This window comes from Mastigoproctus giganteus, chromosome 3 (genome assembly GCF_048544385.1).
Source record: "Mastigoproctus giganteus isolate SK-2022 chromosome 3, ASM4854438v1, whole genome shotgun sequence".
Lineage (NCBI taxonomy): Eukaryota > Metazoa > Arthropoda > Arachnida > Uropygi > Thelyphonidae > Mastigoproctus > Mastigoproctus giganteus.
In genome coordinates, this window is record NC_143577.1 from 176,723,538 (window position 1) to 176,743,093 (window position 19,556).

Genomic DNA, 19,556 nt, shown 5'->3' on the forward strand with positions numbered 1-19,556 from the left:
TTAACGGTTTTTCATTTAAAATAGAGAACATGATGGAAGATTTAGGACATTTATAAAATTTTACAATTTTAATATTCATTAATATAACAAAAAAAGGCAAAATCGGCACAGCTGTGTCTAATTTATTAAGGAAATAATCTGCTAATGATTTTGTTTTTAAAGTCTGTTTTAACCAAAATAAACAGCCAATCGAAAAAGCAGTGTTGACCCTTGTTTTTTGACCTCTGAAAGGGTATCGAGTTACACTGCAATTCGACACCCCTTCCGTAAGTGCAATGGGTTATGTTTATTTATTTAGTAATACACATAACAGGGTGGTGGGAACAGAAAAGTTACGTGCCTTCTTCAAGGAGGCTTCTCTCTAGTATTCTGGCCCACAAAGCCTTTTAAATTTGGCAGTGAATGAATTACTGGTCTCAAATTTCTTATTAAATATAAACTTTTCTTAATTCTTTAAGAAAAAGAAGCCCTCAATTACAAAAGATATTAGTTATTGATTATAAAACGGTTAACAGACTGAAATGGAGGTTGCGCGTTTAAACCCCTCCCCCCTCATGTTGAAAGAATAAAATATATTTATTTTTCTATACTTCGGAAATGGTGTTCAATGTTATAATCATGGCTATAACAATCTATGTAAAACATTGATTGTTGAATCCCTCCTTGTTGATAGAATACAGTATAACCTTCTGAATCTGAAGGTTATCTGAATATAACCTTCTATCAACGAGGAACACTCCGAAGTTCAATACATTTAATTGTATTGAACATCAGAGTGTTCAATACAATTAAATACAATTTAATGTTCAATACATTTAAGTGTATTGAACATTAAATTGTATTTAATCCTTTTAAATAAAAATTCTTCGTATTGGGCATCAAACTAGGCTTCCACAGCTTCTAGTTCTTCACCATCTTTAAAATTAATTCCACGAAAACTTGTGGTTTCTGAATGATGGAATAAGGCACTTGGGGCCAAATTTGGACTCTAAGGAGATGGAATGATTGATCAAATCCATATTCATGAATTTTAGCCTGCACGGCCTGACCTTTGTGGAAGGGGAATTTTAATGGAGAAGCAAAACCTGATGACCAACCTTGCATCCTCTTTTGTCCCGAATTGCAGGGTTTCATTCTGGCATAATATTCGTCTGTTATTTTGATGCAACTTAATCAATTAACAACAATCCTTTTACGCCCCAGAAAACTGAGGCCAACACTTTTCCAATTTGAATTCAGGATCGTAAAAATGCAGCGAAGTTTCATCATCAGTCACCAAGAGGGATAAAAATCTACCTGGATTAGCAAGAGTTGACTTTAAACTCTCTTTTGAAGACCCCACCATCTGATGTCTGTCACGAATGGAAAAGGTTTCTGAGAACCCATCTTGTTAAAATGTTACCATGGAAAACATTAAGTACTTTTTCAAGTTCAGATTCTTTACTTCTGTTTTATAAATTTTATTCTTCAACCATGGCAGCAGTTTCAGAACTGATTTCAGATCTTTCAACAGTAGCATGCCTGGATGACACTTCCCCAAACACTCGAGTCAGTCATTCTTTCGTGTCATCCTTTGTATTCCGCCCTCTTTGGTCAAAAATTTAATTACTGAACGAAGCCCCATTTGTTGGATATTCATTCTTCTTCCACCTACCAACCAGCATAAAAAAAATTAAATTATCTAAATTAACCTAATTATCATTTATTAACACATTTTATATACGCTGTTCTCGGAACCTTTTGACCATCCATCGCCTGCATGGGCGTCACAACATTTGTTGACATTTTAAAGCGGGCATTTTGCCCTCCTCCCAACCAGACACGATACGAATATCGCTTTCCGTTATTTCCATTTCAGGTTTTAGCCAAAACCGTAAGACAGAAAGACAGCTCTGCAATTTTCCTCGAGCCGTTTTTCAAACGCGAGAATCCAAGAATTTAGAGCGTGCCTAGTAAGTTTTCGGCTCTCCAATGTGACATACCCACGATTAGCGTCGTGCTGTTGTTCACATCTGGGTCACGCTACGGGAGTGTGGCCACTACAGCAAAATCCCGAAACTATAAACACACCTGTGAGCGGCGCTGACATCTGCTCGGTAGTCGTTGGCCAAGTGGAGTGTACCAGTTTCTTATCATTCCGGTAAGCTGATAGGAAGGCGGAGTTTAACCTCCGCTGCACTCCTGCTGGGGGCGCTCGCGCTAGTAGCCGCACGAACTGCGCGCGCCCCCGCAGTAATTGTCGAACAGCTGCAGTTGGAGATCAGGCCACGGAGAGGGAAGACGTGCTGGTGGATGTGTGCCCGGAGCGAACGCCGTAACCACTGCTTTACGTGACGCACGGGTGAGTCTTCTTTGTGCGCGTTGATAGGCTCGGGCTAGTGTCGGTGTGACGACATATTAAAGGCAGCGTCGGTGGCACTTGACAATTTGTAAGCGGATTTTTTTACTTTCTCTCCGGAGAGTGCGGTGCTAGGACCCATGACCTGGCGTTACAATGACCCTCGTCCTCCCGGCGTTCTGTGCTAACCACACATCGACGGCTACTTCGCTATTTACCCCAATCAACAGGAATTCCGCCATGCCTTGTGGTTTTGACGGTGAACCGATGGATTTCGAGTCCGCTTTGCTGTCTGCTAGTTTTTCCACAGACTGGCCTTCCCTCAAGGACCTCGAAACTGGAACCGATGACGTCACTAAATCTGGTGAGTGTTAAAAAAAATTATAGCAAAAAGAGAGAGAGAGAATTAGGACTTAGTTTTGTAATTGTTGAGAGTTTGGATGCATTTGGTTAATTGACGAAAAGGGGGTTGGGGCTGTTAGTTAACTCTTTCCGATGGTAGGGCGATACATTAAAACTTTTTAATTAACCCTTGGGGCGAGTGAATGTCAAACTTCGATTATTTAAATAATTTTTACTTCAGATTGATTTGTTTCGATTTGTTTATATGGTAGTTCAGTTTTTTTTTTCGTTTAACTACAACCCAATGAGAGAATTTTTTTTTTTTTTTTTTCAATAGGCCTAATTCATTGTTTCAATTTCATCGTTTGGTGAAAAAGTTGAATGAAATGCACTCCCTTCTGTTGCTCGGCAACAGAAGGGAGTGCATTTCATTCAAGATAGTTTAACAATTAAAACAGAAGTAAAATGTTAACAATGAAACAGCGCTCAAAAGCCGATTTAAAATACAATAATCAGGTAGACAGAACAATGAATCTGAAGCTTAGGAGTTTATTTTTGTATTGAGTTGAATGAAATACACCCCATTATTGCGTAAAACTTCAACAATGGACTTTTATACACTTGATTTTATCAAAAAAAAAAAAGTTGCGCGGAATTCGATCTAAGAAACGAATAAGGTGCAAAATGTAACTTTAGCTGAAGTTCCACGTGCAAGTACGTACCTACACGTCTGGTGTATATATATATATATATATATATATATATATATTTTTTTTTTTTTTCTTTTAATACTTAAAACTAAATCGGTGACGTCATATCTGGTTTCCCATTTCATAGATGACAAAATCTAGTTCTCGCTTTGGTTTTTGTCCATCCAAAGTGCGCATCATTTTATTACCATTAAAACAGTCCAGCAGACTCTAAATTCTGACGATTATAAACAGATAATTAAAACTGCGCACGCTTATTCAGATTGTTTTAAAACCTATTTAACCTATTCCTTATCAGTTATTTCACAAGCGACACTGATAAGGTTTTTTTTTTCTGAGAAAATTACACTAATCCTCGTGTTTATTCCATGGAACTGCATTTTCCAGATAAAGACCATCGAGTGTTTATTCCAGTTTTAACAATTCAGTAGTTTAAGATCGATCGTTCTTCCATTAAATAAATACAGACAGCTTTGAATGTTTTCCCCTTTCGCTCCACCGAAATAATCTCCCTGAAGCCTGATCAAATTCTCCAAGGTGTAGGTGGAAATATTTTTGGAAGGCATTGCCGCCCACACTAGAAAAGTCATCCTGCTGACGTCTTTAAAAAGTACATTTTTAACGTAAGCATCCTCATTGTTAACCAAGAGCTTACCATCCCCGATGCTGTGTCACATCTGTTGACAGTCAAGAAACTTTTATCACATTGACATCAGGCTGTGAAACTTGTGAAATCAATACGTTGCAAGCGAGCGTGTGGTATGCTTGAACTGTACACGCCGATGTTGTTTTGGTGTCTTTAACCAATAAATGAAGGTACTTAGAGAAAGTGGATTGGTCCTTGTGAAGAAACGTAAGTTGGGTAAACTGGCGATTTGTTGGAAGTGATTTACCGTTTTGGTGTTTTGATTTGTCATTGTGGGTGGAGTGGTAGTAAGTAGAAACTTTGATTTATCGTATAAGTCCAAGCTCGAATGAAAGCTGCCTAACATTACCTATTTTCTGGTTTTTCAGTAACTGGAAACATCTGTTTTCCATTGACCTCAATACTATTTGTGCATAGCACTTACTCCTCCAGGTTATTGGTATTTTCTCCATTCACATTTCTTTTACTGTCATTCAATAAAAAAAAAAAAGTGTAGAGCGAAAGAAGGAAATCCAAACAAAGAATAGGCTTTCAATAATACAAAAATAAACTCCGAAGCTTCAGATTCATTGTTAGATTTACGTCTGCCTGATTATTGTATTCTAAATCGGCTGTTTCATTGTTAACGTTTTTTCTTCTGCTTTAATTGTTAAAAACTGTCCAATTATAGTTTTGCCAAACGACGGAACAGTTAAACAAGATAATTATTTTTTAACAATGAATAAGATTGTTAAAATCTTACTCATTGTTAAAATGAGTAAGATTTCTTTCCCCGTGCTGGTAGATTTTGTCGTCTGCTCGTAGATTTTGTTGATCTGAACAAGTAATTTTGGGAAATTAAGCGATAAACAAGGTTGTGAAAAAAAAAAAAGTCCATTTATATCGTTTGCAACTTCTGATAAATTACAATGAACGCAAAATGACTTTCAGCTTTGTTTACATTTTACGCTGCTGCGCCTGACGGTGTGTTTACATCCATTATCACAACCCTGATCGGTTGTTTTTGTATGAAGACCAAACGCGTCAAAGCACTTCGGTATTTGCTTCGCCTGATGCTTAAGCAATGAATACATTGCAAAATTGTTTACTACCGATATCCTCTATGGTCATACAGCACCATGGCGAAAGCCAACGCAGGTCGCGCCATCTATCGGCCCAAATGTCGACTCTGAAGTGAAAGAGGATTAAAATCGTTTCGAAAATAATTTAAAATTTCCCGTATCAATCTGTACGTAAATTAATACGTGTACGCAGTCTGTACAGGTATATTTCAAATGTTTAATTCGACCCTGAAACCTGGGCGTTGATTTTCCTTTTGAAAATCAAAGCCATATATTAACAAATAAAGTAATACATATTATATAACGAACATATATAATAATATCAAATATATATTATTTATGCGCTAGTGTACAATGATCGCCGATCTTTTGACAACTATTTCACTGCTTTTTTTTTTTTTTTTTTTTGTGCATACGCGCAAAGACAGCTGATTTAGCAAGATTCGACCTTGGCTATTTTGGTGTTCTGACAAAGATAAAGACTAACCTCTTCTGGCCTTGATAAGCGGCGGTTGTCAAGAGGAAAATAGTTCCGTTTTCCTGCTTTTCATTTTACTCATCTGTCATATGACCAAAAACTTAATTTTAAATATGAAACAATCAACGTCATTAAAAATTAAACTTCTTCTGAAGACTGCTTAGTTAGAAAAACTAACTCTGCATTAGAATAATGGAACTGGATAATTTCAGATAACAGTTCCATGAACTGTTTTATTGGAACTGGATAATTTCGGATAAGTACAGTTCCAAGAAGAACTTTTATTTATTGGAACTGGATAATTTCAGTTATTGACAAGGCAACTTAGGCGATGAGAAGCTGGCGTATTCTGGCTTCAAACTGTGTGTTCAAAGGATAGTTTGTCGATCTGTGGGAAGATTAAAATAGTCGGAAACCAGACCTTTTTAAGCATTTATGAATGTATGGTGGTACTCACGAGGGCCGGCACATTAGTAAACAATCTACAATATTATAGCAGTTACTAAGGGAGGATTAAAATAAGTGGTATTTGAAACCGGATGATGAAGTAGAAGATTCTTCGTTCTTTCAGCATGACCTTTTTAAAGAATACCATCTTTTTATCTTCAATCGATTTCGTTATACTTTTATTTGTACTTTGTGTATCTGAGCAGTTATCTGATAAGCAGACAGTGGTAGAGATTACAGGAAGTCGTGAACTGTGACAAGGGCAAAGCTATTTACGCTCTGCAACAATTGAATGTTTAAACCAAAGAAGCAGGAAGTTGGTATGATGTACTTCCGGTGTGCGGATATTACTGCGCAAAGAAGCCAAAATGTCTGATTACATATACAAAGTGGAGTACAACAAATCGCTTAAATCTAAATATTTGCTTTAAGGATGTATGGATCAAACGAACGTGTAGGTGGGGCTGGTGTCGCCTTGCGTACGCAAGAGTTTTTATAAACAAATCCTGTAGAATACACAGATGGTACTTTGTGGGAAGATTGTTTGCCATATTGGCACTGTGACCAAGATAACCTGATTGAGTTGTATTTGAGAACGAATCAGTAGGAGGATTATAGTAGGTGGATGGTGGCCCACGCGTAGAATAGTCTGTGGTTAACAGTAGCCTTGGAAGAAGATTTCATAATGCTTTAGGGAACACACAATCTCCTAGTGAACCTTGAGTTCTTTGCAGAAGAAATATCTTTCCAGAAGGTTAAAAAATACATCAGTGAACAGATGACGTAAGATGACATACTTTCAAATTAATGAAGTGAACACCCAGAGGATGTTCATACTGCAACCTTTGAAGGCGGGATGTACATCTTAACCTTGAAACAATTCTATTGTCTTTCTTAATGACCTTACAGGGAAAGGGGGGGGGGCGGGAGACATGAACACGCATATTTCTTTCGGAATGCTTCCGTAGAGTGGGTATAAGCTCTATCTGTAGCCAATAGCGAAACCACGTTATCTGTCTCTCGATGGTTTCCTGCATTATATATGTCTTTGCGTGCACGGGAGTTCAAACAATCCAGGCTGTCCCCTAAGATCCTCCTTCGCATCGGAAGAAATGCTTTATACTCTACAAAAGCACAATAATGTCCAGCAGATATTTCCGTCCATCCCGCGCTTTGGCTACAACTCTTAGCCTACTAAAAATGGCAAGGCGAACACCCCTGAATAAAATAGAATAAAAAAACACGTATGACGGTCGCCCTGCCTCAATAACGACGCTGTGGAGAATTTCTCCTCCCCTTCACCGAACTGTGATATGCCTCCCTTCTTGCCATTTGTAGCACAGTCGAGCCGCGCGTGGCCTTTCGCTTGCAGCCTGTTAGAAGCTAAACATCCGGTCTGAGAGCTGCAGATTACGCCGCTATCTGCCTGTTTTATCATTGAATGAATAGCAAAATAACGGGCTTCGGTCGAGTGGCAGGGGAAGCTACTCTATGGCTGCTTATCATAGGGTCGTGTTGGAGGGAAGAATCCCAGAAAATAAAGTACACCTTTCTTTGACCGCTTTTTTTTTTCTCTCTCTCTCCTCTACTCCAATCTTCTATTTTTTTTTTTTCTTTGCCGAACGTCTAGACTCTAGACGTTCTTCTCCCCCCCTCCATGTGGTTTTCGAGTAGGGAATTCCAAATTCGCGTGCATGAAGACCTTGGGAGGTGACAAAAGATGGCTGTCAGCATGCCCCCAGCGGAATCTCCAACCTTTTGTAGCGAGTTCGCGGTCAGTACAGGTGTTCTCGCGTCACTAGGTTACCATTTCCGTGCAAGGGAGTGTAGGGATAATGAAAAGGGGGGGAATAACAGCAAATTTATATGCAAATTCTCTCTACGAAAGATCAATGCAAAATGATAAACGAAATATCATTTGAAATCATGCTGTGGTGGTTAAACGTGCTGGAAGTTATCTGTAGCCTTCATGAGGTATCTCTCAGAATTATTAAAAATAGACTTTGTGGTTCCATGTGTTCTTTCAACTTCTGTTTGCGATCCCCCGACCTCTGTTTACAGATTTGTAGGAGATACTGGTATCTGACAGCCCATTTGTCGGATCCAAGAGCCTTAACTTTTTTTGTGGAGGGAGAAATTGGCCTTGCAGTGACTGGTTTAAGAAACGAGGCCATGGCAATTAATTAGCGGGTTGAAGCCCGTAACTTGTGTTTACTAATTACACCCGTAAACTCCTAAATCTGATTCGACGCCACAGGTTATCGCGGCGAATTCCTTCCAGCCTTAGAATTATTTTGGACGCCATTGCAGCACCATAGGCGCTAATAGTGGAGTTGGATGAAAAGCTAGCACACTTCGTAGAATAAAACGAAGAACTGGATCGTGGAATTCAACAATTTCCTGTGTTATAGCTGATGCAAATTTATGTTAATTGATTTCAGTCCGAATGGAAGTAGAGGACGGTAAATTAATCCTCTTCAGCAAAAGCCGTTGGTCAATCCTTGTAGTTTTATGTGATAGATGTGGATATCTTATCAGAAGAACAAATCCTTATGAAAGATTATTGTAATTACCAATTATTTCCTCTTAAAAAGTGGTCTAAGTTATTTCCAGGATGTCCCCGACAACGGCTTTTTGTCAGTGAGATTCTCACCTTCTCAGAGCCATGTGTTAAAAGTTTGTGCAATTGTTACTTCTTGTATATGTGATGAATACATATAGGAGTCTTTCCCCCAACCCCTTTTTTTTCCCTTTGATTCTTAACATTTATTATCAAATTAACTATTGAGCCTAAAATCTGTGCCTCGGGGTATTACCAAATTAAAAAACAATAAAAAGACAGATGCTTTGGCCGGGTACCGTGTCTTGAATTAGGAAAGTGAAATGTCCCGTTTTTCCCGATTTCCTTCCACGTGCATTCGACACAGTTTGACTACCAGTATTAATAATGAGGTCACTGGCTAGAGGCTCGTTCTATTTATATCCTTCTGATTTTGCTCGTTCACTTGTTTCTATATAGTCGTATAGCACCAGTCGTGTACCGTAAAAGTAATGCCCACATATCCACCAGGTCTAATACGACACTGCTTACTCGCCTCATTGAACAGCGTCCTAACACGGTATTATGGTTAAAAACATGTCCTTCGGCATTTCTGAGGAGGAAGTCGAGCAGAAAATTTAGCAGCGGATGGATTCAAGCTCCAAATTGGGTGTTGTTGAAACCTACGAAGTATTCAGACGGGTCAGTAATATTTCCAGATATGGGTGGAACTATTTTTTCACGATTGTTTGAACGAGACGTCTTTTGGAATTACTGTATTTTTTTCCATTGTTTGAAAGAGATGTCTTTTGGAACTATTTTTTCGATTGAGTTGTCTTTTTCTCTGATGGGGATCTGTCATTTCCCGAAGGTTAATTGACAGCCACATTTTCCACTTCGGGAATTTATCAAGCAGCCTTGAACTGGCAAAGCGCACGTAGATGAAGAGAAAGAAATGAAAACAGCCTCTAAAGAAGGAGGTTATGGACAGAGTAGACGAACTCGCACGAACGTGGCCTTATCGAGGTACGATTAATAATGAATTATGCAACGTAAGCTTACGAAATACGACGCAAATTAGTAAACAACAGCGTATTACTTTTAAGACCGATAATTAGTGGTAAATGAAGAGGGAAATGCCGTGGCATCGCGAGAAACGAACCTACAGTGGCAGTAAACCAAGCACGTAGTCTAAATAATACACGCTTTGACATTGTTTTTGAAAACTAGGACTCTCCCATTACGGGGGGGGAAACTCCTTCGTCCTCCACTATGCTCACGTATGCACTCCCTACCCTTCTCCCTTCCCCCAGACGATTCACAGTTGCGAACACGGCTAGACGACCGTCTGCAATAGGTCAACCAAACCTGACCCCAATACCCAGACCGGATAAAGGAGTAAATAATATCCAACCGACATCGGTTTAACCAGAAATTGGGAGTGTATGCGAGCCCACCAGACTTGGCAAACTAACAAACGTTAGCTATCCTTCGAATGTTCAAAAATAGGACCTCCTCGCTTAGCAAACACTCCATTAAACTCTTAAATAGTCTGTTCGGTTAACTAACACACCGGGGACACAGCGCTGTTGTTCGTAAACCGAAACATTACGCCTGTCATCTGGACTATATGAAGAGTAGGGTAGAAAGAGGGGGGGGAGGGGAGGGAATCGTGCGATATATTACAGATGTCTCGCGCACGAAATCAGACTCCCAAAACCAGTCGGTCGAGTTCTCCCGATGGCTGTTGTCGTAGCTTACCTGTGCGTGTGTTCTTTCACGTAGCTCTCGTGGTAAATTCCAATTTTCTACAGTAAGTCATAAATCCCCGATCCTCGCACCCCCCAAACCCCCCTCGTTTTGCCGTCTGAGATTGTTATTTACAGCTTTTGTTGACAGCTTCCAGCCATATTTGTAGTCAGACCCAAGAAATATATAAATAACATAATAAAAAGGGTTTACGGCTCAGAATGCGATCCTACTGATGAATCCTGAGTCGGGAGAGGAGGAGGAGGGAGGGAGGGGTTGTTTATGTCATGGGATGCTTTTCCAAGCCAAGACAAGTGCCAAAATCTCTATCAGCAATTGTGTCCAAACATCGTGGCTTGTTTACTCTGAAATTCTTCCTCCCCACCTCCAAAAGAACCCTTTATTCCTTACATATTCTTTCTATCGTCTGTCTTAATTTCCCCTTCTTTCGATAATCCCATCTTCTGTGCCCATTTCGCTTAAATTTAGTGTTCACTGCAAGCACCACTTTTCAAGAACTCCACTACATCTGTTTTTCGTGTAATATCCTGTCTAGGGGACAATCAATATCACGTTAGCTACACGTGACATACTATTAGCCGTTGCCTCCCCACAAAGAAGAGAATAAAAGGAAATAATTAACTGTATATTGAGTGTTTTGGTAGACATTCTAACAGGACGCACGGAGGCTTCACAGGCAATCGATTTCTTGCGTGTGTTTAGGTCAATGCATTAAGCCTACCTGGACTGGAAAGAAAATCGATGAACACTATTATAAATCGCAATGCTGATTTTAAAATGGTAATAGGCTTTGGGGGCTGTATAGTTTTTTTTAAATCCTTACGATACACATTTTAAATGTGTTAGTTTGACACAAATGGCTGCTTTAAAATATGTAATCGTTGTCAGTTTTACTGCCTTCTTTACATTTGCAATTTTAATTCTTTCACACAAATGACGTTTTTTAATTGTTGTCAGTTTTACTGCCTTTTTTACGTTTTCAAATCATGATTGTTGTCAGTTTTACTGCCTTTTTTATTTTTTCAATTTTAACTGTTGTCTTTTCAATTATCTTACATTGTTGATTACTAATTGTTAGATTTCAGTAGGAAGGAATCTTTCTATTGAAATGCGTAATTCAGGAAGCTGTATATAAATTTTTTTAAAAATAAAAACTTATAGTACTAATTTCCCCTTTTTTTTTAATTTTATTTTTTAATGACCACGCTTGAAAAATAACATTTATTTCTTAGATATCAGCAATTCAATCGCCATGCTTATTTTTTTTTTTTAGCGATTTCTTAATTCAATTATTACTACTTTGTGCCTGTTTACGTTGTGGCTCTGGTCTTGCCACACAATTCTGTCACGTCCTTGCTATATTTATCTTTGGACCGGAGTTTATCGCGAGCAGTCAGTCGGGTTAGCAGAAAGTGGCTGGCTACTCCCGTATCATTGACCTCCAAAGTGGGCGATATCGCTGCCTTCAAGCTTTCTGTTGATGGCGCGTGGAACTCTTAAATACTAGAAAACCTTTTGTGGTTGTTAGGTATTTTCCTGATCCCATTCTTCAGCTGCAACAAGAAATACAGGTTTTGATTGTCAGCTTTTTTCCCCCCTATTTATTACTATTGCTTTGAATCTTATAAATATTCAAAATATACAACTCTGCATTGTTTTGCGATATTGGTATTTTTTTAAATGTCTTTTTAACCCCAGTTATGAATCGGATGGGGTTTGTTTGGACTTCAGACGATGGATAAAAGCATTGGAATTGTGAGATTTTTGTGGAACAGTCATATTCCCCTCATAAAGATGTGCCAGAGCCATTACACCCAATGGAAGTGAGTAGGCAAACTGGTACTCATTCTTCCTCCCAGAAGACCTGAATCGGTCTCGAGTCCACAGTTCTACAAAAGAAAAGAAAGAGGGTTAATGAGATCGTAAATTACTTTGCTGTTTCAACCGGTCTTTCTTACAGTATGTGTTGGGCTGTTAAGTTTTTCATTACGAACAAAAACCGGCTTGGTATCATACTCTTTTGGAAAGTTCTGACCTACTTTATCTTAAAAAAAAAAAAAAAAGGAAATTCGGATTTAGTGCAAATTAAAGGTTATGTTATGTGTTTCTCTCAAAGCAAAAAAACTAGAATATTTTTGAAATATGTGATGACGTAACTTAAAGTCACGTGAAATTTAAAATATTTTAAATGTTTTTGTCATAAGAAATAGTTTTTTTTTTCTCCGATGGATGGGGAAGATTTGGATTAATAAGGAATATACAATGTGTGTTCATTGGCTGATTTGGCATGTTGTGCGGACTACAACGTATTAAAAAATCGTCCAGTGAATGGAATTTGAACCCAAACTTCTCCGGGGAAAGAAGTAGCAGAAAGAACCAACTAGTGGCACATTCGAAGAGTTTTTAATTCTTAAAAGGGGTTCTGGAGGGGGTTCGTTTATGGAGTAATGAGATCGGAAAAGGCCCAGGTTTGAACCTGACATTGACGCAAGGAACTCTTTTTTTTTTTTTTTTCACTTTATGGCTGTTATTCGGTCCAGGAGTGGTATCAGTGTCTTTCTTTCTGGAGGAAGGGAAATCTCGGACCGCTTGGTTTGGAAACCCTATGCCACAGACAAGGATCTTTCTCTTAATATATAGATTAATGTTTATACATCTATGGTGGATGTTTACCCTTCCTGTTCAAATAGAAAAATCGCGCACAGTTTTTACCATTTAGATAATGCGAATGGTAGATACAAATTATGACCAGCTTGCCTTCAAGAAAAACGCGAACTGTCTATTTGCCAATGCTGCAATTTTATTATTACTGTAAGTATACGGGAACCACCTGAAAGGAAACTTCCGTTTCCATAGAAACGCTGGACTTAAACGGCAACGGTTCGTCAGAGTGATCTAGCGAGCGGATCAATGCAGAACCAAACATTTTCGCTTTATTTGCATCCACTTCCTGTCAATAAAACACGGAACTACAAATTTTTATTAATGGGAGCGTTTTCCAAAAAGAATGTCGCTGGCTTTGATATTTCGTGAATAAAAAAAGCGGGATGAAAAATGTTTCCAGTCTCTTTCACCTGAACTACAAACCAGATTTTAAACGCCCGATAATTAACCAGCGTTAACCTACTAAGCATTGCATACATGGATACGGTTCATAAAATGGTCGACGCCTGACCTGTAATGCAGGAAATGGTAAAATAACAGACTCTGAAGCGAAACGTATTGCACTCCGAATTTGACATTTCTAACTTTCACCAAGGTGGTAGAATATGTTGCAGTCAGACCTTTTTTCTTTTATGTTTTCTTTTTTAAGATGAAGTGGATGGCTGCTGAAGTTGTTGATTATCCAGTTCTCGTCTTCGGTGTTTGAAGGACTGATTTGAAAGCAATTTTCTGATTGTATTTTAAACGCTTTACAGCTTTTTCCAAATAGAAATTATCCCTGAACATGATGGGTGGAAAAATCATTATTTAATGAATTTTTATAAGTAATAAAGCTTATTTTTATTTAAAGAATATCTTGATATATTTATGCATCTTAGAGATGGAGATTTGACCTTCAGGTTAGTGATCAAAAGTAATTTATGTACCTGGCGTACGAGGCCAGTGATCACGTGTTTATTTAAACAATCCCGTTCTCTTATAAGTAAACTTGATCACTTCACAGACGTGAGAGAGAGGGCGGGGGGGGGGGGGAATTGTAGTATAAATCACTATAGTAGTTTGTGCACGTAGCCCCTTTCCTGAGAGGGGCGTGTTCGACCTTTTTTTCTCACTGCCATTCTCTTTATTTTCTTTCCAGGTTCATCTCAAGAGGAAAGTTGTCCCGCTGAAAGTGCGACCCCCGCTGTCAAACGGAAGCGTTCCGACGCCGAACCGGATGACGAAGTCGAGGTGAAACGACAAAAGGCTGAGGTCGACAAGACAGCTAGTCTGGAGGTGGTTGATCAGCAGCAAAAGGGTGCCGAAGAAGGCGGATCGAAACCGCTGCAGCAGGAGGACGCGGAAGACAATTCTCTCGATGATCTGTTCTACATACCCCGTCGGAGGGTGTCCCTGCTCTGGAGTCCGCGTCTGCGGTGGAAAGACGAACGGCGTAAAGTGCTGAAACTATCCGTCAACAAATTAAGGAGGATCGACGATCCGGAGTTGTTCTTAAGGCGGTCCGTACTGATAAACAACACCGTGAAGCGACTGCAGCGCGAGATCCGCGAGGAGAAGAACGCCAAATACCACTCCCACGAGACATTCATCGCCGCAACAGCGACGGGCGACAGCGTGCGCGACGCAACCACCAAATCCTGGCTCGGCGACACCCCTTCCTCCTCCGACAGTGGTAAGAAATCCCGAGCGTCTACCAAAAACACCACTTCGGACGACGAGAGCTCGTGCGACGAGATGTTCGGCATTAACGAAGACTTCCTTCGCATCAACATCCCCGAAAGGCGTTCCGTCAGTCCAGCTATCCCCGACAGCGGCGACAGGTCGGACGACGCCGAGTGTCCTCCTCCCGCAGGGTCCAGCGAGACCACCTCGTCATCGAACATCCAGAAATCATCATCTTCGTCATCGTCATCCAGTGATTCTGCGAAACGCGCGTGCGGCGGTCGTTGTTCGGAGGGGGACAGTAAAAAGGACAGCACGGAACAATGCACGTGCCCTTCCAGTTCGAGGACCAAAGGCCCGAGTGAAAATTCCGCTTCCCGCCATGCTGACCGTGCAAACCAGTGTGCCACGCAGTTCAGGACTAGCAGGGAGGGCTTGAAAGACAGGTCTTTCCCGCAGACTGTTCCCATACTAGACTCCGTTGTGTATCACAGCCTCTTGGCATCTCTAGAATCATGAGATGACCTCGATCCAAACGTCGCCATTATTTATCATATTTACTTTTTTTTGTTTTTTTTTTTTAATTATTTGATCAGAAGTCGCTGGATTGGTCCAGTAGAGTCAGCAATCATCTAGTATTTTTCCTAACAGTAGCTGGTTTAGGAATGTTAGTTCTGATGAAGCCATCAAAATGTATTTTTCTTTCTTTTTTTTTTTTCCTTTTCTTCTTTGTACATAGGTCATATACTTACTTAATACAGGCCTGCGTAACTGTACTGCAATTTCCTTTTTTTTTTTTTTTTTCAAAGCTAATTGTTAAAACAGAAGAGTTTGGGGATATAAAAAAGTAGAAAAAAAAACCAATTTTTTTTTATTTGTACCATTTTGTTGCCATGGAAATGCCATTTGCTGTTGTAGAAACTGTAAACTCATCGAGCCAGTACTTTACAGCCAGGGAAAGTTTAAAAAAAGAAGGCCTGTCCTTAATTATTATATTGGTTGTATTATTCGATCTTGTTCATAATGTACAGTTTTGGTTTAATTAATTAGATATGCTTTTTCCAATCAAACTAAGCTTCTGTCATAACATGAAAGATGAAACTGTACATTGTGCTTGTAATATTAAAGCTTCTTGCAAGTTTACTTCTGTCTCTCATTAAATAACAGAAAAAATACAACTTCGACTCTTTGCCATAAAATGTAGTTTCTAAGAATACTAAAACAGTTTTCTAAACAAAGTTCAAGGCTCCCTCTTTGCCACAATTTTGCCACATAACAAATTACAGCCATTTCTTTTATCTTAAAAGAATTATCATGAACAGAATAAACGTGGACCTGCCAAAATATCGAGTGATGGGAAAAAAAAATTCAAAGAAACGTAGATGATACCACATACCATGGTATTCCAATACATGGACCATTATAATCTACAACTTTCCAAGTGGGGAAAAACCTCAAAGTTGAAATACTTGAAAGCATTTGTTATGGGAAAAATATTCTAAATAATTCTGCTTGCTATTACTTTTACAGAATACAATATAAGCTTTTCTAACACTTTGTTCAACTGTCATCAAGAACAAACACCTTTAATGTAACCAGAGCATTACATTTCAGGCACGTTCGATTTCCTATTGGTCCGATTTTAATGTAATTTGGAATGGTTCAGCAAATATTTTTAAAAGGCTCAAATATAAAAATCTGTCCACTGGGAATCCCTCTGTTACATGAGGACGGATGGACATGGTGAAGACAATAGTCTCTTAGGCATATACACACACTGGCCAAAAAAAATACGAACCATCATTCAGTATCGAATCGGGGTCCCCTTTGTTTCGAATAACAGCAAGTGGGCGGCTTAGATTCTATAAGGTGTGGTTTTGGTCTTTAACCATTCTTCCAGATCGCGCAGATGCGACAAAATTGAAGGAGGAGGACTTCGCTGCCGAATAGCTCTCTCTAGCGTATCCCATACATTCTCAATAGGATTGAGATCAGATGAATGTGGGGTCGGGGAAGATGGTGGAAATCAGTGTCACATTCTCCGAACCATTTGTACGATGATTCTGGCACGATGCGCTATTGCATTGTCATCCATAAAGGGGCCCATCACCTTTGGAATAAAAGTGTTACATTGCAGGGTGCAGTAGATCTAACAAAAAATTCAGGTTTTCCCTGGATGATATGCGACCGTACACCGAATATATTAATGGACCCAGTTCTGCTAACAAAATATTGCCCATATCATACCACCTCCAGATGCTTGGGTGGTCTCAACAAGGCAAGCAGGATCCATCGTATTTTGTGGTTCTAGTCACACTCTCAGCCTACCATCAGTGCAAAGCGAAGTGTATCATGATTCGTCTACCACATGACTTTGTTCCACTGTCCAATGACAACTTTCTCGGCCCCACTTCAAACGGATTTTTGTTTTTCTCTGAAACAAGTGGCTTCCGTGTAGACTGGTGACTGCCAATACCCAATTTCTTCAATTCTCTGCGCATGATACGAGTTGAATTAGGGCAGTTCTAGGGTTAGTTGAATTCAGATGTTATTTGCTGCACACTGGATCTCTTATTGTGTCCAGTCCTTAGAGTACAACAGCTTTCATCTTGAAGTATTGTTCTTCTGCCACAATTTACGCCTTTGAGATGGATGCTTTTGAGAAAACAGTTGTCTTTGGTTTTTTTCATTGTGGCTCCTAAAAATGCACCCAAGGTAAGCCCTTTTTCAAAGTCTGATAAATCACGCATTGTCCTCATTTTGACTCCAACATCACCGCATTTGTACAGCCTGTGCAGTCGTTATAATGGAAGAGGGAACACGTCATCATCCCCTGTCACAGTTTTCTTTGCATCTACTGTCTTAATACAAAAGGTGCCTATTTTTTTGGCCTGTGTGCGTATACAATGTAATAAGTAAGCAGATAAGAGAAGGAAGAATAAAAAAATTAAAACAAATATAGAAATAAGCCAATACAACAATGACATTGTCGTTATCAAGTGTCAACTATCAGAATTGCACGATAAGACGACAATATAGTGCCCTTTGTTTCTAACTTAACGTGAGTGCCATGGCAAGGAAGAATAATATCATTACATAACACTGGGGGGAAAAAAGAGAAGCTATGGGAGGAATTATAGAAAGTCGGCATGTAATTTAAGGTTGACACGACAGAGGTACCAAATATAAATGAACAATGAAACTAAAAAACTAGAAGTACTAGATAAGGGCTGAAGTAGAAGCTGTGGCATGTGGTTATAAGCAAATGTATAGTGGTTTTGCGAAATTTAAGTAATGAGAATAGAAATAGACCATCCTGCCCTTGTATTACATTAATAGCCCAGAGTATTACTTAGCCCTGCAATTAGCAATCACAGATACATGTTTTTCTCCGTGGAAAACAGTAGCAACTAGGTGTCACTATATACGGACTATGCATACCCAAACAAAAGGGACAAAGAGACAAAAGTTGCCAAGAACCTGATAGGTTAGTTGGTTAATAATTTGATTCAGATTTAGCCACGACCGCTCCTAACAACGAAGCACAGGATAAGACCATACCACTGATTTCTAAATGCAATCGAGACTTACTGCACCTGAAATCTGAGCTGAGTTCAATAGGAATGGAGAAACTTAACGTGTTTGCATCCACTGCAAAACTTCGTCTTAAACAAGCAGGACTTCGTGGAGCTCCAAAAACCGTTATTAAAACCGAAAGAAACTGTTGGTTTGGGCTAAGAACCATCAACATTGGACAATTGAAGAATGGAAAACCGTACTGTGGACGGGTGAATCCAACTTTGAACTTTTTGGATGATCCGAGAGTATCGTTTTATGCGAGATAACTGAAGGAAAAAGAATGGTGACATTGTTTAGTACTTATCATGATATGGAGTTGCTTCTGTGTTTCTGAAGTGGGTGATCTCGTCAGAATTGAAGAAATTAAGAAAAGGCTATGAAAACATTCTTGAACATAACGCAATATCTTCTGGACTTCAATTTTGTGGAAGAAATTTTATATTACTACAAGACAATGACCCGAAGAACAGCTCTAAGCTGTGCTTCGGGTCATTGTCTTGGGTAGTGCAAATTATGGTCTGGCAACCCCAACTGCCTGACTTAAATTCAATAGAGCGTTTATGGCATCATCTAGACCATAGTCAATGAAATCTTCATCTTCGCTGACTTGGTCTCGGTCAGCCTATAAATGGACTCTAATTCATTTGCATTAGAGTCTTCTACCTCCATTTTAGTGGTCAGAAGTTACAGAGTTGTTTAGATCGGGTCTCGATCTTCAAAGTGAAAAAACCGACTCGTATATCTGGCACTACCATCTGTCTATTCTTTAAGGCTGTTTTGTTTCCTTAAAGTGTGTGGTTGTTACAGTACTGTAGCAAATTTCAAGTGAACAGAACCTTGGACGATTATGAAATTCTGTGCAGAGTTCCAGGTAAGAATTTGCATTCTCATACTGTACTACAATATGTCTCGAAAACAGTTAGCTCTGAAAGAAACAGTAGAAGTGACAGAATATTATAGAAAAGAAGAGTGTGGAGTTCATAAGTTAGCTGATCATTTCAAAATTAGAAAGACTTCAGTAGCAGCAATTATTAAAAATCAAGAAACTTTGTTAAAACAGTGGGGCAGGAAAATGGAAAGCGGTATATCATCCATTTTCTCATGACAAAAGGTGCTTTGGTGAATAAATTGACTCTTGAATGGTTTAATCGAGTACGCACTATAAATATTCCCATCTTTGGGGCCTATGATTCAAGCTTTAGAAATTGGCACAATTGACTTTAAAGCGCTTAATGGCTGGTTTGACATTGCGGATTAAACAGTTGGTAAAGTGGCAAACGAGCGTCTAACTGCTTTTGTGTACAAGCATGACGAGGCACT

General features: G+C 39.3%; 1 protein-coding gene across 1 annotated transcript; it reads left to right on the plus strand.

The window, feature by feature from the left end:
• The first annotated feature begins 2,216 nt into the window (after positions 1 to 2,216).
• LOC150088432 (uncharacterized) lies at positions 2,217 to 15,800 on the plus strand. The gene is made up of 2 exons (XM_090369508.1): positions 2,217 to 2,702; positions 14,134 to 15,800. The coding sequence occupies exons 1-2, from the start codon at positions 2,495 to 2,497 to the stop codon at positions 15,174 to 15,176; spliced, it is 1,251 nt and encodes a 416-aa protein (XP_090225634.1). The 5' UTR covers positions 2,217 to 2,494; the 3' UTR covers positions 15,177 to 15,800.
• Positions 15,801 to 19,556: the final 3,756 nt, after the last annotated feature.